The sequence below is a fragment of the Panthera leo genome, chromosome D4 (assembly GCF_018350215.1).
Source record: "Panthera leo isolate Ple1 chromosome D4, P.leo_Ple1_pat1.1, whole genome shotgun sequence".
In the NCBI taxonomy this organism is placed as follows: Eukaryota; Metazoa; Chordata; class Mammalia; order Carnivora; family Felidae; genus Panthera; species Panthera leo.
This window is the reverse complement of record NC_056691.1, coordinates 7242588-7270533: the sequence shown is the minus strand read 5'-3', so window position 1 is coordinate 7270533 and position 27946 is coordinate 7242588. Positions and strand designations below refer to the sequence as shown.

The 27946-nt window shown below is 44.7% G+C and overlaps 1 protein-coding gene across 3 annotated transcripts in view; it reads right to left on the bottom strand.

Moving 5' to 3' along the window:
- Window positions 1-27946, bottom strand: part of GLIS3 (GLIS family zinc finger 3) — a 540949-nt gene that overhangs the window by 492353 nt on the left and 20650 nt on the right. For 2 of the 3 annotated variants that reach the window (XM_042913531.1, XM_042913532.1), the window contains one exon: window positions 6740-6916. In XM_042913531.1, the coding sequence (XP_042769465.1) occupies window positions 6740-6800 (61 nt within the window). In that variant the 5' untranslated portion in view covers window positions 6801-6916. Of the gene's footprint in view, window positions 1-6739; window positions 6917-27946 lie in introns of those variants that run through there. The other variant, XM_042913530.1, reaches the window with a different exon arrangement.

The window sequence follows — 27946 nt, the reverse complement described above, 5'->3', positions numbered from 1 at the left end:
GAGACTCTCAATACAAAACTTCTTCAATATATTTAGGGGGATAAACTCAACACCTCGGTCCTGCTTCACTAGCTTGCTCGGCTTACAGGTTTGGCTGCATAGGAAGGATTCAGTCTCCAGGTAGATGAGTCACATGAAGCCTGTGCTGACTGGCTGGGTTTTTCTTCTTCACTGGAGGGAGGGAGTTGATCTGTTGTTTTGTCACTGCCTAGCTAAAGCCAGTGGGAGGGTGCCGCTTAGCACTTAGACAAAAGGTATCATTTTGGAGTACCAAAGACAGCGGATGAATTGTATTCACGAAATAGATGTTTCGGTCTACTTTTTAATTTGTTCCTGTTTGAGTTAACTGAGAGTTTCATCTTTATTTTTAAAGAATGACATTTACACAGCCGCTCAAACTGCCAATCTGTTACATAAACAGCCTTGTTTTCTAAAAAGCTAGCACCGTCTAGAGGCGAAATCGTGTGCAGCGTTTCGGATTTCTCTTTTCGAGGGGACTCTCTTCAACCTGTTGCCTGCGGCCACTTGTGATGTGCCCCCAGTCCCGAGCAATTAGGGTCAGGTAGCGCAAACTAGATTTGTCACACAGCAGAATTTCCTAAGCCAGGGGAGCGGACAGGGAAGGGAGGACCAGAGTGACAGTGCGAAGCCAGACTGCACTGCAGTGATGGGGCCGGGGGCCCTAGAACCAAAGAAGCTTCTCAGTGACCTCAAAAGTTAAGCTTTGGAACCGGGCCCTGGGCTTGGCCAGTGACTTCACCCAGTGACCTGGCTCTGCTACCCATACATCCAGGGAGGAGCCCAACCCTTCGGAATCCAAGCCAGGGCTAAAAGCTGCAGGTCTCGTAAGTTGGTCTCACCAAGCATCAAGACGACAAACAGCGTGCTCAGTTTGCCTTACACACCGTCACACGCCGACTGAAGTATCGGCATCATCGTGGGTACTTGTGGGAAATGCCCAGATCCACAGAAGCAGAACCTGCTGGTGCAGGGCCCGGCAAGCTGAATTTTAACAATCCCTGCACCTGGGGGCTCAGGTTCATTCTCACCAAAGCTCGCAGCAGCTGTTAAGAGCCCCTGGGGTTACCCCGGGGTGGGGATGGGGGTGGGGGGGTAGCTAGGCTCTCTTTCCATAGATCCTGGCTTTTCAACGGAGGAAGGGCGGTGTGTGCAGGGCTGACCTCAGAGCTGCTCGGTTCCCCACGTGTCCCAGAGGCTGACCTCCCTGGAGGGGAGCTTCGCTCTTCCAGGGCTGCAGCTGGCAGCCTTTCCCACTGTCTCCGCTGAACCCGATGGGGCCAAGCCCCTTGCACTGACGTGCCAAGCAGCTAACCTGACCCATTAGTCCTCACTAAGTGATCTGTGCTAATCGGCAAGCTCTGGTCCCCTGGTTCTCAAACCTCAGTGTGCACCAGGACCACTTGTTAAAATACAGATCACTGGGCTCCGCGCCCAGAGTTCCTGACTCAGTAGGTCTGGGAGGAGGCCCAAGAATCTGCGTTCCTTATAGGTTCCCAGAAGATAATGCTGATGCTACTGATCTGGGGACCGCTGGCTCTCAAGTATTTGCTGGATTTTAGAATCACTTAGAAAGCTTTAAAATGTTTTAATGAGCAGGCCACACCCCATCCCAATTCAATCACAGTAACGGGGGGGTGAGACCAAGCTGTCAGCACCTTTTAAATTATCCCAGGGGATTCCAACGTGCAACCAAATTGGAGAATCTTAACACCGTTTCTGCATCAGAGCCTGGGTAGTTTGCTAGGCTTAAGACCCCCGGGCCTCCACCCAAGGCAATCTGGCACCAGTGGGCACCGGTGCGCCTGGGTTTCTGACAAGTAGCTCAGACGACGATACAAACCGAAGTTCAGAACTTCTAACGGCACGTTAAAATCCACGGAGAGCCTTTGAGACAGTAGAGCCCATCTGCCCAGAGATTCTGACTCAGTCGGTCCACATCGCGGCCCTCGTACCTGTCATTTTCATAGCTCCCCAGTTATTTTAATATACAACTGGGGCTAGGATCACCCGTGGAACTTTGTTAAACTACACGGATGGATGCCCACTCCCTACCCCAAAGCTAGCGAATCAGAATGTTGAGTACTGACAACAGGGTATGTGTTTTTAACAAGCCTCAGAGAATATTCTGAGCATGGCCAGATTTGAAAACCGGTGGTCTAAATTAAATTTCCCTTTTTTTAACCATGGACTTCTGAGAAAATCTGTGAAAACTACTGGCTTAGATTAATGCAATTCTCATTATTTCTGTTAGTGATAGCAAGCATTTCTTCGGCACCTCGATACGCCTGCTACTTTAGATACGTTATCCCTGATCCTTACAGCAACCTGGCAGGACTGAAGTTTGGGAGGAAAGCAGGGATAGCAGATTCATGCAAATCCAGATCCACGTGACATGACAGCCCCGATTCTAAGGTGGAACGTGGTGACATGCCAGGCTCTTGGGAAAGATGGAGGTGGGGCCCAAGATGATTCTGGATGACCCCCTCCCTCAGGCGCTGGCACCTTAAATTCCACCAGGAAGCTTCCCCCTGGCCCTCGCCTGCCCACAGGCCACTTGTGAACACGTGATTCTGCACACCGCACCCAGCCCTTGGGAAACCCACTTTGCCCTCATTTCCCCTCTACCCTTAGAGTACCCATAATTCTCCTCGGCTGCAGTAGCCTTTGGCTTAGACTGGGAAAAAAGGCAAAAATCCTCAAACAGCTGCAGCGCTGTGGAACTACAAGACACTGCCCGTGCCAGTGCAGGCGACACCTAAGAGCTAACACTGGTAGTCGGGGCAAGGGAACCAACAACGCACTCCGGGGTCAAAGTACAAACCGGAAATCTCCCTGATGCAGGTGATGCAGAAAGCTCTCAAGACCAGCTAGGGAGAGGAGGGCAGGGGAGGGCAGGGGAGGGCCAGGGAGGGCCGGGGAGGGGAGGGGAGGGGAGGAGGGGCATGTTTTTGGTGGCAGAGTGGACTTCTCAGATGTCGTCCATGAGGAGACTGGGCTGATCTTCTCCCTGGACCCATGAACCTGCTGACCATTGTAGGGACCCGATCCCACCTGATTCTTCTGGACACTGTGCTAACACCCACTGCTAGAGACTGTTATCCTTGAGGTATCTATCCTCTGGCCGCGAGTCGTGCTTGCTCATCTCTCATACTTTCCGGTCCACTCGTTCCCTGAGCGTTCCTGTGCTCCCTATGCAGGGACACATTCTCCTAGTTGTGTTCTCTGACTCCACAGGCATGTGCTACATTCTGTGAGTCAAGACTGCACCAATATGATTTCGTCCATGGTTCCCCTCCTTCCCCCCTGCCACCACTCCACTGAAACTACTCCTTTCAAGTCCACTGGTCACCTCCATGTTGCCCAACCTAGTGGCCAATTCTCAGTTCTCATCCTATGTCCCGAATCAAGCGGGACTGGACAGCTGACAGGGTTTTCTCCTTGAATTACTTTCTTTTTGGCTCCCTAAAACTCCTGGTCTTCCTCTAACTTCATTATCCACTCTTCTCTGACTCCTCCCCCCACCCCTAACTGGGGAGTGACCCAGGGCTCAGGCCTTAGGCCTATTCTTCTCTTCTCCTGTCTTCTCCTTTATACTCATTCCCACGGTGGCATCTAGTCCCCTGGCTTGACGTACCACCTCTGCTAAGAGTCCCAAATGTCATCATAAGTCCCAACCTCTCCCACAGGCTCTGGATTCCAATATCCAACTGCCTAGTCCACAGTCTCATCTGGATAACCAACAGGCATCCCCAACCTGACCTGTCCACAACTCAATTCTGATCTTTCCACCTCAAACCCACTCGTTCTACGAACTTCCTCAACACACAGAGTAGCAATTCTCTCCTTCCGGCTCCTCTGGCCAGAATGCCTGGTCTCTTCCTCTCAGATTGCCAAAGTTCATCATTGGCAACCTTACTGGCTCTATCCTCAAAATCCAGAACTCACATTTCTGTCTTCACTGCCATAACTCTGCTCTAACTCACTCTTACCTGTGCTTGGATCAGCATTAGTCACCTGGCTGGACTCCTTCCACCACATTCTGCCTCCCTCCAGCCTATTCTCAATACAACGGCCAGAATGATCCCTTTCATCCAAAGTCAAATTAGGTCACTCCACTATTCAAAAGTCTCCAGAAATTTCCACCTCATAGTAAAAGCCAAAGTCCGTACAAGGTCCTACCCAATCTACTCTCACCATTTCCTGCCAATGGGCCCCTCTGTTACCTCACCAACCTCATTTCCTCCCTCTGCCCTTCCTTCACTTGGCTCTTCTTGGAACACCCTTAGGCAGTTCCCTCACCCACTTCAGGGGTTTATGCAGATACTGCCTTCTTAGGCCTTCTATCTAACCTGGTAAAACAAAACAAAACAAAAACAAAAAACACCACAAGCCCACCCCCGCCCCGCCTCTTTGTGCTGTCCGTCTCCTTGCTTTGTCTTCTCCATAGCATTTTTTGTTTTTAACCATTGGATATGCATTTTACATATTTGCTTATTGTCTGGCTCTCTCAAAACAATGCAAGCTCATGGTGGCATTTTACTACAACAGTCCGTACTCAATAATATTTTTTTTTAATTTTTTTAACGTTTATTTTATTTTTGAGACAGAGAGAGACAGAGCATGAACGGGGGAGGGTCAGAGAGAGGGAGACACAGAATCCGAAACAGGCTCCAGGCTCTGAGCTGTCAGCACAGAGCCCGACGCGGGGCTCAAACTCACGGACCATGAGATCGTGACCTGAGCCGAAGTTGGCCGCTTAACCGAATGAGCCACCCAGGCGCCCCCTCAATAAATATTTTTGAGTATATCTTGTTAATTCTAATACTCACTACCCTCTTCCCTGCCAACTGGGGTTTGGAACCTGCAGAAGAGGAACCAGGGTCCATATGTCTCACCACTTGCCTTTGTTTCTCTTTTTCCAAAACCCTCCTCTAAGATTGTACGTGTGGCAGACTGAATATAGGTATTTATCTCCATTTCTCCCCAAACTCATTTCCCAGGGTAAAAAGCCAATAGGTAATATTTAAAATTTAAAAGTCAAAGTTACATGTGATTTTGCAATATGGAGGAAGATAAAGCAGAGAGGAAAGTGCTTGCCTCTGGGGAGTAAGAATCTGGGGGTGGGGAGAGTAAGAGATGTTGTTGTTGAATTTGTTGTTTTGTTTTTTAAATCTTAGGGTACAATTTGATTGCAAAAATTTTAAAGAAACAGATAAAATACAGTAATGGGAGAAGATTTTAATATACTTTTTTCAAACCAGTGAGATCCAGAAGATAAATAAACACAGACAAAGACTGAATATTACAATCAAGTCACTTGTTTTAATTGCTAAAGAATTTGACATCCGCTGAAGGAAAGACACATAAAAATCAATCACGTACATGACTGCAAACAAAACCTCAAGAAAATATGGAAAGGAGAGATTTTATAGATCTCATTCTCTACTGAGAAGCCAGTAAGACTAGAAATAAATGATATATAAAGGGAGCTTTAGAAATATAGAAATTCCTTTTCTCTCTTGACGGAGCTAACTTTCAACAGCACTTGCTCCCTGGGGACACAATACATAAAAAGCTTCATTTGACAGTCAAAGCTGAGCAATGACTTTGGTGTTGTAGCCAGTGACTACCCAGCCCCTGAAGCACTGAAATTCATTGATTAAAAGGATGAGGACCCATATGGCATCTTGATTTAGGAGGAATAAAAAATACATTAAATAATTCCTAAAATGTCGTATCCATTATTCATAAGCGTGGTCATTACTTTAAATCCAGAGCCACAAAATGTCAATCAGCTGATGGAAAGGACCAGAACTTCCAATGTCTGTAGCACCTCTATGCCCATCTCTGGTCAGCGGCTCTGGAAGGACTGAGGACCAGTAGGCACTAAGATTTACTGACGGACGGGATTTCAGCCAATAGCTGAAAAAAATCTTTCAAGTATCTGGATAAGTGCTTCTCAAAGTTGTGTGTCAGTTCAAAAGTGTGGTTCTGGGCCTCACCCCTGACCAACTGAATCTGAACACGTGGAGAAATTTTAAAAATCTACCTTTTCCAATAGGGCTTTTTTGCTGCAGTTTGAAAAAAAACTAGATTTACCTAATCTACTAACAATGACCTCCCAGTAATCCAGAGTGAACTAAAATCATGGAAGATAATTGACTCAGCATAGTAGCTCTTTTTTTTGGGGGGGGGGGGGCGGGGGAAGGGGTCTACTGCTCTATAGTTTAATTAAAATGAAAGTCTTGACAGTAACTACCTGACAGGCTTGACACACAACTATTTTTTGGGGTTATCCTTTATAACTTTGACTTTGATTCACCAAGGGAACGACAGTTTCCGCTCGACACGGATATCACGTCAACCACTGCCAGCACCACACCTCCCATCTGCGTATTCCCACCCCATTTGTTCATCACCCGGGAAGATCCTCCCTAAGAATGCCCTCCCAAGTTAGGCGAGGTATTTCACAGAACAATAAAAAATGTGTGTGAATCTTTTCATTGCTAATTCGACTTCTGGGAACACATTCTAACATTTCTCAGACTGATACGCAGAGATGTTTGGACCACTATGCTAGCTGGAGCATAGCTTGTAACAGCAAAAAAAACTGAATCGGCCTAAGTATCTGTAACAGTTAGAATGAAGTGTGTCTGACCATAAGAGAAAGTTTAAAATAATCACCACTTAACCAAACAGGAACACATTTCTCTCTCACCTGCAAGAACTGCAGAGGACGGAGACCATCCAGGGCTAAGACAGCATCTTCGTGGCGTCATCAGGGACCGAGGTTCCGGTCTTGCCGATTCACCACCCTCAGGAAGTGGTTTCCATCCTTCAAGGTCCGGTGCACAGCCACATGTTCCCTACATCCTTCGGGATCACCACTCACCACCTGGGAGAGTGATGGGAAAACGGGGAAATCTGAGCACCCGGGCATGTTGAAATCAAGCACAAAAATTAGGCCTAAAGAGATACTGCACTGGGCCAGGTTTACTGGATTCAACTTAGAATTTAGATTCTTCTTCCTACTTCTATATAGATGGGAACCCTTCATGAAATGTGAAGGGTGGAAAATTTCTTTAAATTACATTTTCTCTGTTCACCTGAGTACAGTGGGAGTAAATTTACAATCCTACGGAGCCATACTCTTGAAAAATTGTAAAACTTTTTTTATTTTAAAGTCTCCTTCAGATTGCTTTACTATCTGAGTTTTGGAGGTAGGGGACTGAATTTTCCTTCCTTACTCCAAAGCATTAAATGAGATAAAAGGCCTCCACCTCTGATGCTCCTCTCAAGTCAAATAACATCCTCCTTCCTGGGCCAGAGAGGAAGTGGAACCCATGTGTCTCGCTCACTGTCTCTCCTGCCTCTTCTACCCACAATGTCCTAAGATCAATGAAGGTCAGTTTTTCTTCTGCTTCCTCCTCCTGTCTCCTAGGACTTCCCTTAGTACCAGCACCAGCCATATAATTTTTGGAACCCGATGCAAAAGGAATAAGGGCCCTGTGTTCAAAACTTATTAGGAAATTCAAGATGGTGATGGCAGAACATCTAAACCAAGTACCAGGCCCTTCTAAGCACAGGGCCCTGTGTGGCTGTGCAGGCGGCACGCCCACATGGCTGGGCCCGTGGCTGACCATGTGGCTGGCCCCACATCTACCCAAAGCCTTGAAGTGATGGCTTTGGGGCTTTCACCCTCCCTACAGAATAACTTCCTGCTTTCTGATGCTGGCTTATCGCTTAGACCTTACGGGTGATAAAAATAACTTCTCTAGATGTGAAGGAGCCTGGACTTCAAGCTTACTTCCCTGTTGTGGGTTCAAACAGAATCTGACTTGATGACTAAAGCTGACTAATGTCTTTTTAAAAACTAGGGGGTGTTTCCTCTCCCCTTTCCTAGAAGCCCTGCCAGTCACACTGCACTGTGGGTGCAAACACTTTTGGGATAGAAAAACAAAACACCTGAAAACATTTCTAAAGTAGTACTCTTGTCACAAAGGGGAAACACACAAATCCCTAATCTAAGAACAGGAGCTTCTGAAACAAGAACAACTGAATTTGAAAAACAACTAAGTAGAAATCCAAAAAATGAAAATATGCTCATTTAAATTAAAAAAAAAAAACTGCAAAGAGTATTAGCAAACTGAGAGTTGGAAAAATAAGACCAAACAGACCCAGAGAAATAAAGAAATTAAGAATATGGACTAGAGGGGTGCGTGGGTGGCTCAGTCGGTTGAGTGTCCGACTTCAGCTTAGGTCATGATCTCGTGGTTTGTGAGTTCGAGTCCTGCATCAGGCTCGCTGCCATCAGCGTGTCAGCGCAGAGCCCACTTCGTATCCTCTGTCTGCCCTCTCTCTGCCCCTGTCCCCGCTTGTGCTCTTTCAAAAATAAACATTAAAAAAAAAGCAACAACAAGGTATAAACAAGATGCTAGGAGACATGGAGGAAAGAAAGGGGATGCTTCCGTATATGTCTGGTCAAAATTCCAGAAGAACGGGATAGAGAAATTTGAAAAGAGGCAATAAAGAGACAATTGATAGGAATTTTCCAGAACTGAAAGAATTAGACTAAGTAAAAACCACAATGAGTCATAAGCAGGGTAAGTAAGAACAATTTCAAATACACTGTAGTGAAACTACAGAACACTGGGAGAAATTCTGCAAATCAGAGAAGGCAGATTATCTCAAAATGAAAAACCACACATTCAGACTGGCTGCAGGATGGCCTCAAACTTCCGGGAAGCAACAGGGGCTAGAAGACAATGAGATCCACCTTCACAGTGTTCAGAGGGAAAACCCCCACAGCAGAATCCTACCCACAGATCAATGACCATTCTAGAGTGAGGGGAACGTAAAAGCATTTGTTATACATCCCAAGCCCAACAGAAATAACTGACCCTCACCAAAAGCACTGGTGCAAGAAAGACTGGCAAGAAAGATCAGGAAGCCACAGTGACAGGTAACATTCAAGAGCAATGGTACGAAAAGAAAGAGAAAACTGGCACAGAATATGCAAACGATAATAACTGCTCTTTTGCATTTCAGAACAAACAGGCAGGGCTGGAACTCCAGACAACAGGGAACTTGGGAGGCCGAAGATGGTTGTTTGCAGTAGAAACAAGACGTGCTAAATTCCTCGCCTGCTTAGAAAGAGAACAGAAACGAACCTTAGTATATATTTTAAAGTAACAACACTGTAAAGGCACCTACTAAAGAGCTAGACACAGAATTCATTAACTTTCAAAGTAGGGGAGGAAAGAAGAAAGGGAGATAACTTGACCATCCCACCAAACAAGAGAAGAGGTGGGTGCCTGGTGGCTTAATCGATTAAGCACCACGTTGAACCGATTAATCGGTTCAAGCCCCACGTTGGGCTCTGTGCTGACAGCTCGGAGCCTGGAGCCTGCTTCGGATTCTGTGTCTCCCTCTCTCTCCCTGTCCCTCTGCTGCTTGCGTGCACACTCGCTCACTCTCTCTCAAAAATAAATATTTAAAAAAGAAGAAGAGAAGAAGGGGGGGAAAAGCAAACAAAATGGAAAAACCAAAGCAAACAGAAACCAACTAAAATGATGTAAGTAATTCCAAGTAGGTCACATCAATAGATAATACATACAAACAAGACTCATTCACTAACACAGATGTTCATAGATAAGTCAATGTTGAATGAGAAAAGCAATTTGTCACAGGATATATACAAAGAAATCCATAGAGTAAAATGTCCCTTGTGTACATTTAAAACACACACATACACTAGCACATACTGCCCTCTGATACCTAAGTAGGCATATTAACATATTAACAATATTTTAAGAATACATCTTAAATTCAATGACCTCTGGGAATGGAACAACACAGAGATTGGGGAACAAGGAGGACTTCAATTTTATCTGAAATGTTTTACTTTTTTTAATTTAAAAAAAGATCAAAAGCAAATATAATAAAATGCTAATGGACTATGGGTATAGTATAGTTTACTATTCTTCAGACTGTTCTGTATTTTACTTTATTTCAAAAATTAAAAACAACTAAACAAAATATAAATCAAAATTGGGAGGAACGGGAGTGAGAAGAAATCTTTTTGCATGTGTCAGAAAATATTTTTTAGTGTTTTAGTGCTAATTATAAGTATTAGAATATATATTTAAAAAACATAAAAATACATTTCTCTAAGAATTCTCCATTAGATTTTACAGTGACTGAAAATCAACTTCCCACTTAATTGGTCAGAATTAGTGAAGTTTTCATAGGCAAAAAGTATGTAATCTGGATTGCCTAATGATGGACATCGAGGATAATGGAAGATTTTGTTTTGAACAAAATACTGTGGTTCCTTCAACTAGGGAGCAGGAAGTGGTACCCAAAGGACTCTCTGTCATTTACTGATGGGCCTTAGGTTTTTCAAATTAGTTTCTAAGCCTCTTCAAAGAATCCAATTTTATCACAGAGCTGGAAATCTGGAGCACAAATTGTCATTTTCAGAGAAAATGAATGTACACTTTTCTTTAAAAAAAAAAATTCAGGATTCTGAATCTGGAGAAAAAAATGAAAATTATAGTGCTTCTACTTGAGTTGTGTTTTGGAGCTAAGAAGTTTGATTTAACCCCCAGAGGGTTAATAGCTGTTCTTGGTTAAGAATAAATGAGACCATTTTGTAAAATATTCTCCTTTTCATAAAGTAAGTGTTCAGTGTGAGCCTGAAGCACGCGTTCATGAAGTGAGGTTCACAACCGGGATGGCAAAGAGAGCTCTGTAGTCACAAAAGAAGCCTGTCTCATTCACCCTATTCCTGCCTTTAAATAAAAAATGCGGCCATTGTTGAGCTTTGCTAACATCAGTAAAGCTCAGGAGACACCCAGAAGCACCCTCTTTGGGGTGGCTAACTGATTTTCTCAAGGTCATGCAGGGATATGGCTCAGGAACAAGGGGAAAACCTGAGGTTTGCCTGTGACTAGTAAACTCATACTGGGCTCTTTGTGTGAGATTCCTCGGTCATCGATCTCCAAATTAAAGATAGCTCACCATTCACCTTGGGTCCTTCTGGCCTGCGAGAGCATGGAAACGTGAATGGCTGAGGCACGGTGTGGTGTATCCTAGGTAAAACCAAGAGCCTTTCCTCACCCTCGGTATTAAAGAGCACAGATGATAACCAAGGAGCCACTCCTCTTACAGATGACCATTAAAGTAAATTCTGTCTGGGTTAGGCTCTGTGTAGGGAAATTTCTTCCAGTGGCCACCCATAGGCTTTAATGGGCAGAGAACTTATCAGGACCAAGGCAACCAGAGGGGAGACGGTCAGGACCACGGCCGGCCTGAAGGGCAAGGTGTGGTGTCGAGCAGCTCAGAGTACCCTTGTTCCTTTGTGGCAACAGACCCTGGAAAACAACATTTGGATGGAATGGTCGAAAGAATAAATTGGTCCTAAATGAACGTTCTCAAGCATTGCCCAACAATGACTACTCTTTGTTTGGCGAACCACAGAATGATTTTGTGAACTGTAAAAGAAAAACATGTCCCCTGGTACACAAAGCAAGTTCTGTTTTCTACACATTTAGCAGGTGTAAGTGACAGCCCTTCAGGCTGAAATGTGGGGTCCCTGCACGGCTTCAGAGCTCCAGTCCTTAATGGTTTGTTGGTTCACTGGTTTGGTCAGGAGGTTAGTTAGCTCTTTGGAAAGTTATGTCAGCCTGGGTATGGTGGCCACCTCCCAAGACTCGGATTTGTCTTTGATCCCGGAATGAACAAGCACAACTTGACCCAATTTCTCTGTCTTCTCCAACTCTGAGAAGCATTCTAGCCTGACATCCCTATGCCATTAAAGGCTGAAACTGCTGAGGCAAAAGTGACCAGATTTCTTTGTCCCACCGATCAGGCAAAACCACAAGCTGGGTGCAGACTGCTGTAGCCAAGCAACCCCTCAAAGCCTCCACTGTCCTGCTGCACGTGAAACTGCTTGCTATATGATCTCCTTTTATCAAGCCGCAGGTCTCTGACCTCAGGCAGCTTTCTTTAAAAGATGAGGAGCAGGGGTGCCTGGGTGGCTCAATCAGTTAAGCGTTCGACTTCGGCTCAGATCATGATTTCACAGTTCGTGGGTTCGAGCCCCGCGCTGGTCTCTCTCTGTGCTGACAGCTCGGAGCCCGGAGTCTGCTTCAGATTCTGTGTCTCCCGCTCTCTCTCTGCCCCTACCCCACTCGCGCTCTGTCTCTCACTCTCTCAAAAATAAAGAAAATAATAATAAACGTTCAAAAATAAATACACAAAAATGAAAGATGAGGAGGAGGTGTGGGGTTCACCAGCACCAAAGCTCACCGACCCCACTGAGCCTCAGCACTCCAAAGTCCAGGGGCCCTAGTTTGTCTCTGCACTGAGCCCAGCTCAGAAACAACTAAGGCATTTCCAGAACTGTCCCCAGGTATTGGCCAAAGGCAGCACGTTTATCTGTGTGTTACCAACAAATCTGTGTGTTACACTGATTCCTCACCTAACAGTGTCTCTCAGCAGGTCCAGCTAAAAAGTTACCGAAAAGGGCCGCAAGTGGGAGCAGGCTGGAGCCAGGGACACTCCTGAGACAGACTCAGGTCCCTTCCCGAAGCTCCACAGCAGAACAGTGCTCGCCTATGCCCTGCACAAGACGTATGTTCTGAATTATATGTGCTGTACTTAAGTTGGCACCCACAGCTGCTGAGTTGTTTTTCTTTCTCACAGTCTCTGCTGCACCACTTCAGGAAAACCCTTTGTAGCTAAGAGGGCCCTCTAAAAGACCAGTGTGCTAAACTTGCAAGTCCGACAATGACAAGCAGAGGTATACGAATGAAATTAGGTGCCGTAACCGGAACGCCACGCTTCCGAAGCATTTTTCTTTGCAAGATTCAGTTCACGCCCTTAAGCCAGGACGCCTCTCTTCATGCTCTGGGGAGAAGGAAAGAGCACCCCTTTAGTGGGCATGAGGTCCCTGGACAGAGTTATTTCCCTGAATGAGTAAGTGATAATTCCTTTCCCTTTCGCTATAATTAACACATAGTTGTGCACTCTGGCCTGGAATCCCCCCTTTTTATAGCCAATATTGTCTATAATAACTGCCTGCCCTCAAGAACCCATCTGCCCCATCGTATTGAAGCCAAGACCGCAGGGCATCGATCGCCCCGACATGGTTAAGCATAGCTGCACCAACACAGGCAATATGCTGTTCACTTTGTCAGGCCTCTCACACGATGGTCCTGGAACCAGGAGGACGTCACGGGCAGCACTGGGACGATGCAGAAGCTGTCCATGAACGCCCTGGGCAGCTGTCCTTCTCCCTCCAGGAGGATACGCTACAATTCCACCCTCAAAGAGGCATCCCTTTGGGCGAAGGCACTGTCATCTCCAAAAAGTTCCCCAGAGGCAAAGGAACAGAGTGGAAAGTGTCCTGACTTTGGAGTTGTACAGATCTGAGTCCCAATAAAACCTCTCCTAAGGCTGCGGGCCAGACACTTAACCTCCCCGAGCCTCAGACGGCCTTATGTAAAACCCCACAATTTAAAGGGCTTGTATAAGGCAACATCTATTTAGGCAACGTGTACAGACTACTGAAACTGATGCCTGATACAGGGTAGGTCCCAATAAACTATAGATGTCACCACAATTATTCAATACAAGCGCTTCCAGGATCAGGGTTATTAATAACCTTGACACTTTGCGATGTTATCTAGACTACCTCAAAACCAGTACAGAATCAAGGAGGAGCTAGCTAGAGCAAGCGACACTTTATAGCCCAGGAATTAGAAGAAGGTTCTCAGAAGGGTAGGAAGAACGAAAAGCAAGCCTTATCGCCTTTATTTATAATCTGGCCCTCCGTGTATACCCCATCCCCAGCAGAGACACTGACTCGGTGAAACTGCTTGCCTAATATCCTTCAGTTCATCGAGCAAGAACTAGAACAAGAGCCCAGGAACTCTGTCTCCAGCCCCAGGCTCTCTCCACCAAATGACGCACGTACATACACACTGACGAAAGGGTCTATGGTAGCAAAACACTAGATCAGGAATCAAAAACCTACTTCTATTTTTTTAAGTTTATTTATTTTGAGAGAGAGAGAGAGAGAGAGAGAGGGAGAGAGAGCACATGCACATGTGCACATGTAAGCAGGGGAGCAGCAGAGAGAGAGGGAGAGAGAGAATCCCAAGCAGGCTCCAGGCTGTCAGCCAAAATCAAGAGTTGGACGTTGAACTGACTGAGACACCAAAGCGCCCCTTAAAACCCTGCTTTATTTTTTTGTTAAGTTTATTTTGAAAGAGCGAGGGCACATGCAAGCCAGTGGGGCAGGGGCAGAGAGAGAAGAGAGAGAGAGAATCCCAAGCAGGTTCCGCGCTGTCGGCACAGAGCCTGACACGGGGCTCGATCTCACAGTGAGATCACGACCTGAGCTGAAATCAACAGTAAGGCGCTCAACCAGCAGAGCACCCAGGTACCCCACAAAAATCTACTTTAAAACTAGAAAGAAGCATCGGGCAATTCCTGAGGGCAATGAAACGTTCTAGATCCTGACTGGTGTGTTGGCTACGGTTACACAGATACGTACATTTTTCAAAACGCATCAGCTGGATACTTCAGTTCTGTGCATTTTAGGGTATGCAAATTACACCTCAGTTAAATTAGTTGTGAATCCGTATTTATGCTTCCCGGCCCCAGCTCTGACACCAGTGAGCTGGGTGGTCTTGGCCGAGTCAGTACCCCTTCCGGGGCCTCAGCTTTCTTGCCTTCATGATGAAGGGTTATAATCAGACAAAACCTAACGTCCCTTCCAGCTCAACGCTGTGATCTGATAAACATGACCTCCTCCCTTCATTTCAGCCTATTTTTTATGCCCACTGGGCTCAGCAGTAGGCTCAAAGAGACTGGCACACCATTCAGGGGGACGAGGGGGTAACAATGGTGTGTGCAGGGAATCCAGTGGCTTTCTATTGCATCATTAACTCTGCAGCCACACTTGAAAGAACACGAGTGGTTTTGCACAGGGATCCGGCAATGCAACATGACTGAGCTGTAGGATGAGAATGATCTGGCCCCAGAGAAGTGTATCTGCCACCAGAGATAACAACTTTCACATGGAGAGCGGAGAGAATGTTTCCTGGACAATAAGAATGACTGACAGATATTAAACGGGAGGAAATTGAAGGCTCTGCCAAGTTTCGTGATAAAATGCTATTTCTCACGGTAAGGTCAAGCTGTCTCTAGTGCAGCTCCTGCTTTTAGAATACAAAGGGAACACAGCAGATTCAATAGAGTGCATCAGGCTTTGCAAAGAGTATGCGATCAAAGGCCACTTGTTTCATTTCTAAATGAAATTGAATGACTATTACGGCAATAAAAATCATCAAGGATGAGTTTGGAATTTGCTGATGAACTAAAAGCTGAGAAACATCAGTAAGAAAATCGCTAAAGGTTTGATCCCGAAGCCCTTTGGATATAAAGTGCCCATGATGTTTTCAAGATTACACACGTAAAAGGAAGGCTAAACTGGACTTTCATGGAGAGCATTATGCCAGCCACTACGGTTGGCATTAACATATTAATGAGTGCTTAAAAAGGTGGAATATATTTACTGGCATTAAATCTTATAGCTTCCAAAGACTAAGGATCTAAAAACAAAATGTAACGTGTATGAATCATTGAGTATTAGTGCACTTACTTATGCAAATGGAACAGAAACAAAAGTCATATTTTAGTCTCACGTTGCATTAAAACAGAGAATCGTATTTGTTCCTCATTTTTAATCTTTGGGGAATGATCTTGCGATGGTTAGTTTTATGTGCCAGCTTGACTGGACCACAGGGTGCTCCGATGTCTGGTTAAACATTACTCTGAGTATGTATGTCTGTGTGGTTCTTGATGAGATTAACATTCGAACTGATAGACTGCGTAAAGCAGAAGGCCCTCTCCAATGTGGGTGGGCACCACCCAATCTGGTGAAGGCCTGGACAAAAGGCTAAGTGAGATTCTTCAAGCTGGGACATCCAGCTCCCACCTTCAGACTCAGACTTGGACTAGAACTTACACCTTTGGGGCTCCTGTTGTCAGGCCTTTGGACTCAAAGGAAATACAGCATAAGTTCTCCTGGGTCTTCAGCTTGGCTACTATAAATCTTGGGAATTTTCATCATCTGTAATCACATGAGTCAATTCCTTATAATAAATCTACTCATGTGTAAATATTCTATATTTGTGTGTGTGTATATATATATATATATATATACACATACATACATACATATATGTGCATATATACACAGAGCCAGTAAAATGTATATATTCTGTTTTTCTGAAGCTCTCTAATACAAACCCCCTCAAATGATTCATCAATTGATTCACGTTAACATGATTCAACATTTTGGGGATTAGATATCAAAATTTACAATGAGTGTAGCCTTTGATCCAGCAGTTGTCCTTCTAGGAATTTATCTCACAAAAATACTTGGACACGTATCCAAAGAACGAAGTATAAGGATCAGGGCCACCATGTTGCACAATGTCAGGTTCAGAGGCATCACTATCACTGAGGCTATGTCGATGGTGTCCTTCAAGCACGACAAAGACATTCACTATCACGTTGTTTGAAATGGCAAATAATTCATAACAATGAAAATTTGGAGGATGATTAAATAAGTTATGTTACAGGGGCACCTGGGTGGCTCAGTCGGTTAAGTGTTGGACTTCGGCTCAGGTCATGATCTCACGGTTCATGTTCAAGCCCTGCATCAGGCTCTGTGCTGACAGCTCAGAGCCTAGAGCCTGGAGCCTGCTTTGGATTCTGTGTCTCCCCCCCTCTCTCTCTGACCCTCCCTTGCTCACATTTTGGCTCTCTCTCTCAAAAATAAACTCTAACCCTTTTACAAAAAATTAGTATGTTACATCTACATGATAGGATTCTATGGATGTAATGCCTTTGTTGATCTATATGATCTGATGATGTATATGATCTATCAGATCTATATAATCTGAAAAGGAACACTGTCTAAGTTAAGAAAACCAAGGGCAAAACAATGTAGAGTATGTTCCCACATCTGTGTATATATGTTTTTGTTTACACACCACACACACACACACACACATACACACACAGAAAATTTCTGGAAGGACATATAAACCATTAATACTAGTTGCTGCTGAAAAGTTACCATGACAAGGAGTTCTACTTTCAGTTGTACACCCTTTTTTAGGGTGTGTGTGTGTGTGTGTGTGTGTGTGTGCACGCACATGTGTTTACCATGGACAAGTATTATTTTTGTAATTGCAAAAAAACTAGACTAATACAAAGTGCACCCGTTCATTTAGCAATTCGGGATTATGTACTGAAGAGTGTGCTGAGTCCCAACCCAGGCAAAGGGCTCATCGTCCAGTGGGATTCTCTACTTTGTTCCTGAGAGTGTCAATCTTGTTGCTGTGGTAACTGGTAAAATACAGCCTCTTTCATTCCACAGGTATTTATGGGGCCCCCACTCTGTGCCGGGGATGTATCAGGGACCAAGGAGACAAAAGTCTTTGCCTTCATAGTTCTTACAGTCTCCCTACTTAGGTCCACAGGGCTGTGGTCTGTGCATCACACTCATGCGGCCGTAACAGACCTCATACGAGCAGTCACTCCACAAGTGCTCTCAGAGGGCGGGCACAGCGGTGCACGTGTGCACGACGCATGGGTGTGCACACAATGTGGCTGGGTTCCCTGGCCAGCCTTCACATAGACAAGCCTATACAGCAAGGTCTCTCTTCAGAGCAGATGAGACGAGTGCGTAAAAGGTCCCTGTAACAAGTAAGGTCTTGGGAACAACCAGAGTCATCTTACAGAACTGCTTCCTCCACTGCTCCCTCCACTCCTCTGCTCCAAAACCCTCCCAGGCTGGCTGCAATTCAGCAGACAGCTAGGTTCCTAAATCCCAGGCTGGCTGGGCGCCTCAGTCCTTAAAACTCATCACCAGTTTCATCCTTGACATTTCCACCCGGTAAGACCATAGCAGCTTACAGAGACAGGAGGCTCGCACAGTTCACCAGAGGGAATCATTCTGGACGGTCATCTTAGTTACCATTCTCCGGGAGTTCAAAGCGGCTTCTCCCGACCAAGTCAAGGGCTACCGTTGTTCTGGTATCTACCAAACCCCAGACGTCCGGGAACGCCCACGGCTGTGCACTCGCGCATCTCCCCACACACCTGCTTCTTCACAGCTCTCACTGGCTCCACTGCTGCTGCGGCTGAACCGGCATGGGACCCATCAGACCTTCTCTTTCCTTTCCTGCTTTGACCTTGCAGATTCGCCTGGACCGCTTTTAGAACCAGCAGCCCAAGGCAGACAGAAACAGCTACTGATCCTCCTTTACGACAAAGATCAGGACGCATTTCTGATTATTATTTCTATTGTACTGAGACCAAGCCCTACCGTCTTTCTGGCTGACTCCTTGGAGTAGCAGCTGCTCACCTTATAATGATTCCCTCCCATGTGCAGAGCAGTAATAGCTTCTGCCTGGTGACAGCAGCAAGAGATCCAATAAATGGTTTATTTAACATTTTGTAGAAAGAACCCAGGAGTACCCAGTACCCACGAGATGCCAAGACCCAGATTTTAATTTAATTTTAGAAGTAAAATTTATTTTAAAAGGTAGAGTTGCCTGCTTCGGCCCTTGGGAGTACAATAAGCAGACATTGATTTCCGCTGAAGAAATCATCAAGAATTATTGAACTGAAAAGCGCAGGCTTGCCCTGGTCTCCACCTCAGTCAATATTTACCTTGAAAAATAATTAATCTTGATGGTAAGTAAAAGCAAGCACCAGTATGTATTCTTACTTTTTCCATGTTGAGACAAATGTTGAATACACACACACACACACACACACACACACACACACACACAGGACTGCCAGAAATGGCAAAAACTTGAAGTACAAAAATTAAAGCCCACCTAAGATCTTCTCCACACCCCAATGAAGTCAGCATTCCCTCTGCCACACTTGCTCAGACTTCCTCACTTGCCTTATGCACACAGTGCTCTTTGCTCCCAAAGAGGCAGCAGGGTTCACAAGACTCGAGGCACCACCTGAGCGACTGACTGCCACAAAAGGGTCCTGTGTCTCGGTGTGTCTTCCACGAGTAAGAAGGAGCAACGGCAGAAGAGCAGGTGACTGAGTACGCCTGGTTATCGTAAGAGAAGCAGGACTCACCTCAGAGCCACAGTCATTCTCCCACAGCCCGCATGCACCTGCAACCCAGAAAGCACACACTCAATAGCTCCACAAATGTGGCCGATGGCTAAGAATGCTGGTACAAAAACTACCAGTAATATCCAATTGCTGTCACTTAAATAATAACTGCTAATGTGCATTGAGCTCTTGGCATTTACCAAGTCAAGTTCAGCCTTTCACAAGGATGATCTCATTTATTCTTTCCCTTAACCTCATGAAGTTGGTATCACTGGCTGTATCTTAGAAATGGGGAAAAAATAAAAAAAAATTTAAAAAAAGCCCTCACTCCTATGAAAGACGTTGCTGGCAACGGTGGCTGCTGACAGCTCCCAGCTGCCCCTCTTCAGGAGCTGGCCTCTGCACAAGGGGCTGCTTCTCTCAAGGTGATATCCCGCCCTGGGGACAGCCTTTATGCAATAACCATAGATGTAGTGGAGTGCCGAGGCCTGGCCCCGTCGTCTGCAGAAAGGACCCCTCCGACCATCCCAGGGATTGGCTGAAATCTCTCTTGCAACTAACTGCAGGCAGTTCAGCCCCTCCTTCTGCGCAACCCTGCTTCCCTCACTCCCGTAGAGGTGATGCCCCCTTTCCTAGGGAGTCCAATCTAAGCCAACGGTTGTCATAAAAAAACAATCTGATGGTTGGGAGACTTAGACTTACAAAGCTGTGGTGTGTGAACCATTCCTCGCCAGATGCCTCACCTAAGGGGCCAAGATCAACCCCAGGACAGATTCTGGCTGGAAGCCCAAGCTTCCAGATGCCCACATGTGCATGGAGCAACTCTGAAAGCTAATCCTGACTTGGCATCAAAAGTCAGTGAAGGCTCCTAACCACATTTCCTGACCTTGTCGTAACATGATGATTTTATTGCACCTTAAAACCCTAAATTCGGGGGCTCCTGGGTGGCTCGTTTGGTTAAGTGTCCAGCTCTTGATTCTGGCTCAGGTCATGATCTCATCATTCGTGGGATTGAGCCCCATGTGGGGCTCTGTGCTGACAACGGGGAGCCTGCTTGAGACTCTCTCCCTCCCTCCCTCTCTCTGTCCCTCACCCCACTTGCGCTCTAACTCAAAATAAACACATAAAAAGAAACCCTACATTTGACTAACTATCAGCAGAAAATCTACAGCCTAATCCGAAGCTCCCACCCTAATGGTAAAGGCAAAGACCTTGCAATCTTTCAAGTTTTTATTTTGTTTTTGCAAGTTAGGGAGGTTAACTCTCCTCCCCCCACCCAAAAGAAATAAAATGTGTGAACAATTTAATGAGCAAAATCTGAGTGAAATTCCAATGATCCACTGATATTCTCTTTCTAGCTTATAAAGCAGAAATAAGGAATAGACAAATGGTCAGTGAAGGAGGATACATTTACTCACACCATACTGAATCACTAAGAAGTACTCATCAGTCCCCCCTAAGAGCCCTATCTTCCTGGAGAGGCAACTGCTAAGACAAGATCTAAGACAGCTCATTGTGTATCAAACTAATCTCTTTTCCCTGAAACCCGCGAAGGAGTTTTTAAATGTTTTTGCCATGGATTTTTTTCCCCCTATTACTTTCCTTCTTCCTTCTTTTTATCTGTGTTTCATTCTTTTAAAAAGAATATTCTCTCAGCTAGGAAGGAAAGCAAAGTCTCATTTTTCTGCTGACTGGCTTGTGCACAACTGGAAATTATAAAAGAAATTGCTGTATCATTGATGTAGTAAGAAAACAGGAAGACAATTTTCATCCCAAAATGAGCCCTCTCAGCTGAAGCTCCCTTTGTAGTTGATGACACACGCTTTCCATCTCGGCATGGGGCCAGTTTTATTAAAATCCTATAGCAACAGCTTATTTTTCAAACAACACTCAAAAAAAAGGCACTTTATGATGAATTTCCTTTAAAATTGCTCATGGTCATGTGTTTGCCACCTTCAAGGACTCCAGTGGGAAAGGGATCTTACTTCACAGGGGCAAAGTCTGAACATTATTCTTGTGATGAAAAGCACTCGCTGGGCCCGCAGGTAACGCCCGAGAAAAGAGGTGGATGGGTGTGAAAGCACAGAAAAGCTGGGGATCCAGCTCTCTGTACATCACTTCGCTCAACAAAAAGAGTAAACTCTGCAGGACCTAAAGAGCGTGCCAGGCAACCCGGCTGTTATGCTGGGGAATGACACGAAAACATAAAAGATGCCTGTATCTGAGAAACTGGACCAGAGATGCCTATTGAGGAGGTAAAGAAAGTAAGCAGAGAAGAGGGTAGTGATGGAGAAATGCTGATGCCCCAAAGAGAAGATGAAGGCCGGGGAGAAAGAAAAGGTGAAGGACAGTGGAGAGGAGAGAGATGGACACTGACTCCTTATTTACTCTGTCAACTGGAGATCAGTTTCATTAATCCCAAGAGACAGCCTTCATCTAGGAAACCACCAGGAACAGAAGAACCAATAAACCGAAGATGGTCTGAAACAACTTGACTGCTTTAGCACCAAGCGACTAGAGACCTTTAGGGCACAATTGATCAAAATTAACCTGCCTCCATCCATCCAGTGACTCCTCTACTTATTAATCTGTGACCCAATGCCTGCCACACACACACACACACACACACACACACACACACACACACACTGAAGAAGAATATGGGATAAGATCAAAAAAGTAGTGACAACTTTGGAAAGTAAATGATGGAGTTATTATTTTATAAAAATAATAATAATAATAAAATGATTAAACTGCCCCACATAATTAAGGAGCATAGCAGTCAAACACATGTTGGAGCAGAAATCTCACATACTGTAGTAGCAACAGTCCTGTCCAACAGGCGTTTCTTAGCATCTGAGCTGCTAGCACTGAAAAGCACCTTGGGGCACCTAGGTGCACTGACAGTGCGGAGCCTGCTTGGGATTCTCTGTCTCCCTCTCTTTCTGCCTCTTCCTCCCTCTCTCTCTCAAAAATAAATAAGTAAACAAGAAAAAGAAAGAAAGAAAGAAAGAAAGAAAGAAAGAAAGAAAGAAAGAAAGAAAGAAAGAAAGAGAAAGAAGGAAGGAAGGAAAGAAAGAGAAAGAAAAGCATCATAGTGGTCAGCTTCTGTAACACTGTTCCATCCAGAATAGATTCTTTCCACCTGTATCACATCCTCAATAAACATTTCCAAGTATACATTTCCAGCAACATTTCCAAGCACACCGGTTTTTCATCTGTATCTCTGCTCTACCCACAGTGAACTCATTTAATTCTTCTGCTCTAAAAATGCATACACACATGCTACTAACACTGATCGACCCTTTGTGCCACCTAAAATAATCTCACAAGAGTGGGATGCCTGGTGAAGTTAATAAACTTCAGGTTACAATGCCCTGTGGCAATTCTTCACGCGAGGCTCCCACAGTGTCGCCAGTTCCCAGGAAGCAGAGCAAGCATGGGGTCTTGTACCATGTTACAAAAGAGGTTTCTATAGTCATCAAACCTTTGCTTCAATTCCCCTTTAAGTAACTCCAGTTCGATAGCAGTCTGGATAGAATTCCTATAGAGACTTGCGTCTTAAATATTGAGAACACCCAGAGTTGACACAAAATGCGTGGTCAAGTCATAAAATCTGCCCTCCCACGTTACAGTTGGCTGAAAACTGAATGGAATACTCATGGTGCTCACTGTGAGGGTGGAAACACTGGCTTACTCTCACTGGATCTTAAGACACCCTTGAGTCTACTGAACAACTAGCACCAAACATGATAGCCAATCCCTCTCCAAACCTCTGTGTGCCTTGGGTCTCTCTCTTTAGTGAATTCTGAACCCCTAGGTGAAACTGAGGACCACAGTACTTTTGGTTAACATCTACATATTCCTTCCCTCAAAAAGGGTAAATCTCAGGGTAGGACATTGGGCCATTTTTAAGCGTGAAGTTCCATCAATGGGAGATTGGTTACATTGCTTCAGTCAGTGATGGTACTTTCAGGCAAAGGAATGGTATACTTCCAATTAAAATGATGGTATAAATGGTGCTCACGATATGTAATTAAGTGAATAAAATCAGGTTACAAAGTAATAATCATAGTACAATCCCACTCATTTCTGTTTGAAAAATGTCTGTGTATGCAGAGAAAAGTAACTGAAAAGTTCCAAATGTTCTGAAACACTAATAGTTCAAGAGTGATTGTTCTCTAAAAATGGGATCATGCTCATCTTTTTTATTTTCTTCTTTATATTCTGTATCTTTATACTGTCATCATGTATTGCTTTGAAATATGTCTTTTTTTAATGTTTATTTTTTAGAGAAGGAAGGAGAGAGAGCGCGCACACACACGCACAAGCAGGGAGGGGCAGAGAGAGAGAGGGAGACGAAGGATCCAAAGCGGGCTCTGCGCTGAGAGCAGAGAGCCTGATGCGGGGCTTGAACTCATGAACCACGAGATGACGACAGGAACCAAGGTCGGATGCTTAACCGACTGAGCCACCCAGGCGCCCTGATCGTGTATTGCTTTTAAAATATGAAAACTATAAAGTTTTGGAATGAAAAGAAGTGAGGTATTCTTGACTTACAAAAAAAGATCCATGTCCTTCCAAGAGGATTTCTTTATGAGAGAGGAATTCACTTCTTTGGAAGATTTTGCATCTGCTGTAGGTCTTTTCCAGACACTACCATCAAAGAGTAGTTCTGCTTTCCATAGACATGACAAGGGTTGCATATGGGGCGGGGAAGGCAGGTGAAATACACATGGCTCAAGCATATGAAAACCACCACCTGCAGATGAGACACAGCAGATCAAGTGCAGTGAATGCCTGTGCTGCCTCTTTCACCCTGACTTGCTCACGTGGATGGACAATGGTCGAGACTCCAAAAATACCATCAATCAATCGTAGATGACTAACCCACAGGCAGCGCTGTGAAGTCCTGCTCCAACTCGCCCCACTGCCCCAGCCGCCAAAGTATTTATTTTCCACAATATGGGGGGGTGGGGTGGGAATCATTTTGTGATTCTTGTTTTGAAGATCTAGAATGCCTGCACCAAGAATTCATTTGGGCCATCAAAATCTTCATGTAGATTGCAACACCCATCCCCCTCTCCACAAGGGTCAAGGAGCTAGAAAGTATGCTGGGTGCGCCTACATTCACATATTAGACTCTATTATAATCTTACAGTATTTCTTATTTTATAAATATGAAATTTATTGTCAAATTGGTTTCCATACAACACTCAGTGCTCATCCCAACAGGTGCCCTCCTCAGTACCCATCACCCACCCTCCCCTCCCTCCCACCCCCCATCAACCCTCAGTTTGTTCTCAGTTTTTAAGAGTCTCTTATGTTTTGGCTCCCTCCCTCTTTAACCTCTTTTTTTTTCCTTCCTCTCCCCCATGGTCTTCTGTTAAGTTTCTCAGGATCCACATAAGAGTGAAAACATATGGTATCTGTCTTTCTCTGTATGGCTTATTTCACTTAGCATAACACTCTCCAGTTCCATCCACGTTGCTACAAAGGGCCATATTTCATTCTTTCTCATTGCCACATAGTATTCCATTGTGTATATAAACCACAATTTCTTTATCCATTCATCAACTGAAGGACACTTAGGCTCTTTCCATAATTTGGCTATTGTTGAGAGTGCTGCTATAAACATTGGGGTACAAGTGCCCCTATCTTACAGTATTTCAATGCAATCAAATTTATTTGTTTCAAATTCAGGAGCTCTAAGGATTCATTCAAAGGTGTAGAAGAAAAATCTGGCAGGCCAGGAGACATCCTTGGAAATGCCATGGTGGGCAAGTGAAGTCTCATCTTGGGTCTGAAAGTACTGGGCACCCAGAGGACAGGAAGAAATAGGCCAAAGGGGCAGGCAAGAACATGGAAAAGGTGATAAGGACGGTTAAAGATAAACCTCACAACTTCCGAAGGCTCTATCCTATCTTTATGCTGTATGTAGCCAACCAAAGAAAATCAGACCATTTGAATCTTTTAGTTGGATTACTTTGATCGTATACCCAGCCCGTACCATCAGCTTCCAATAATTTAAAACAGAAAAAAGAAACCTTGAATTTCTTCAACTGGTTACCTAAGCCAGAGTACTCTCAAGTGAATCCAATGCGACAAGTTGAAAAGTGAAAAAAAAAAAAAAAATTACAACCTTTTCTTTGGAGGGGAGGCGAAGGGGGTCTACACCATGCCAAATAACTGGTTTGACTAGATTTTTCCTGCCTGAGATGACCCACAGTTTGGGTGTCATGAAGACACAGCCTCTCTGTTTCTTTCCTGTACTCGGAGAAGGAACGTTCCATTCCACGCAATTCATGAATTTTAAAAACCATGAACCTTCCTTCACATTCCGGAGGAACACAAACGTTTTCCTGTCAGAGAGCTGTTTTGAGCATAAATGCTCAAGTGATTGCGATGGTGACAGGGAGAGGCCTTTTCAGACTGAGTCTTTGTTCTGAGCTGGCTGGAGACTCCAGCAGTAGGACTGCCAGTAGGGTCTGGACATATGGTTGAGCACAGAGAGCAGGGACGGAATTTACCAACCACCAACTGCCATAACGGCCCCGCGCCTGGAAAATGGCCAACAGTTGAACCAACTGCCAGTGCTGCCATGTTGTCATTAGACAAGGAGCCAACAGAAAAATTACATGACCACGGAAGACCACTAGCTCCCCCTTGTGGTGGAGCACAATGGCTAAGTCCTGCCGCTTCTCCACTAGAAAGACAGCCCTGAATTCCATGAACGAAAGGATGAAGGCCCTTTCTGGAACAATCCTAGCGGCCCATTCGAACAGCTGCCTTTATCTACACCTTTCCAAAGAGCTAATATTTACAGCCTTCTAATTTTGATGACAAAAATCGTATCACTCAAACTCAAAGCTCTCTAAGGATTCTCCACTGCCCTTAACATTAACTTCCTGGGCACCTGGGTGGCTCAGTCGGTTGAGCATCCAACTCTTGATTTGGTCTCAAGTTGTGATCTCACAGTTCATGAGTTTGAGCCCTACATCGGGCTCTGCACTGACACTGGAATTCTCTCTCCCTCTCTCTCTGCCCCTACCCCACTCATGCTCGCTCACTCTTCCTCTCTCAGAATAAATAAACTTAAAAAAATTAAACTAAAAAAAATTAACTTCCAAAATCATGACCATGGCTTTTAAGCCCCTGAGGATGTATCTCCTAAGCACCTCTCAACCATCACCCTCCCCCTCACTTTACATTTCCTGGACTTTCTCTTGAGACCTTCAGTATTCTCACACTTGATGGCTGTCTTTGTTAGGAATAACTGTGACTCCCCTTTGCCACCTTCACCCCATCTCATCTGGCTAAATCTGTTCAGATTTCACTTAAATACCACCTCCTCCTGGAGGCATTACTTTATCCCTAGACTAAATAGATCTCTCTGTTCAGTCTGAACTTAGCACCCTGAATTTCCTTACCTAAGCACTCCTGACAATCATAACTGCTTAAACTCTTTCTTCCCCATTAAAAGATGTTCTCTATAAGGGCATGTACTCTGCCTGTAGTTCACCCCTCTACCCTCCACACCCAACAGAGAAACTATTGAGAGAATGTGTCTGAAGCAGTAAATTCTAGAATGGAAAAAAGAAGTGACATATTAAGACACCAAGGGAAGTATTATTATCTTCAATTTATAGTGAGGAAAGTGAAGCTCGGAGAGATGTACATGGCTTGGCCAACACTATAAGGGAGAATGTGCCAAATCCAAAATCCACACCCAAGTATAATTCCAAAGCCAATGAACTCTCTACTGCACGATGCTTCCTGTTAGGCAGCCCAAGTCAACCACAGTCAACTCTTGCTTAATTGCGTCAGTGAAAGCATCACATGGCATGGCTGTTCTCAAACAGTGAATGATCCTAAAATCATTTCTATCAGGCTTTAGGTGGTAATTCTTTAAGGTGGTGCTTTTGTTCTTCCATTTTAAAAGAGATTTCTTTTGATGCTCCCAATATCGCCAAAGAAAAGAACTCTGTCACTCTGAAAAGCCCTTACTAGTGAGCTTTACCAACCGGAAAGCAACACTGAACATCATGAAGCAGAAAACAGAAAGAGCATTAGGTGAGGTGTCCACAAGACCCTGGCGCTAAGGCACACCCTGGCCCAAACCTGAAGGATGACCTTGCCTAGACTACTCCATGTTTCTGAAACCTGGTTCCTCATCTTCATTTTTTTTTTACAATTTTTTTTAAGATTTTATTTTTTTTACAATATAATTTGTTGTCAAATTGATTTCCATACAACACCCAGTGCTCCTCCCAACAAGTGCCCTCCTCAACGCCCATCACCCACTTTCTCCTCTCCCCCACCCCCATCAACCCTTATTCTGTTCTCAGTATCCAAGAGTTTCTTATGGTTTGCCTCCCTCCCTCTCCGTAACTTTTTTTTCCCCCTTCCCTTCCCTCATGGTCTTCTGTTAACTTTCTCAAGATCCATATATGAGTGAAAACATATGGTATCTGTCCTTCTCTGACTATTTCACTCAGCATAATACCCTCCAGTTCCATCCACATTGCTGCAAATGGCCAGATTTCATTCTTTTTCATTGCCAAGTAGTATTCCATCGTGTATATAAACCACAATTTCTTTATCCATTCATCAGTTGATGGACATTTAGGCTCTTTCCATAATTTGGCTATTGTTGAAAGTGCTGCTATAACACTGGGGTACAAGTGTCCCTATGCATCAGCACTCCTGTATCCCTTGGGTAAACTCCTACAGAGATAAAGGTTTTCCCAAACAC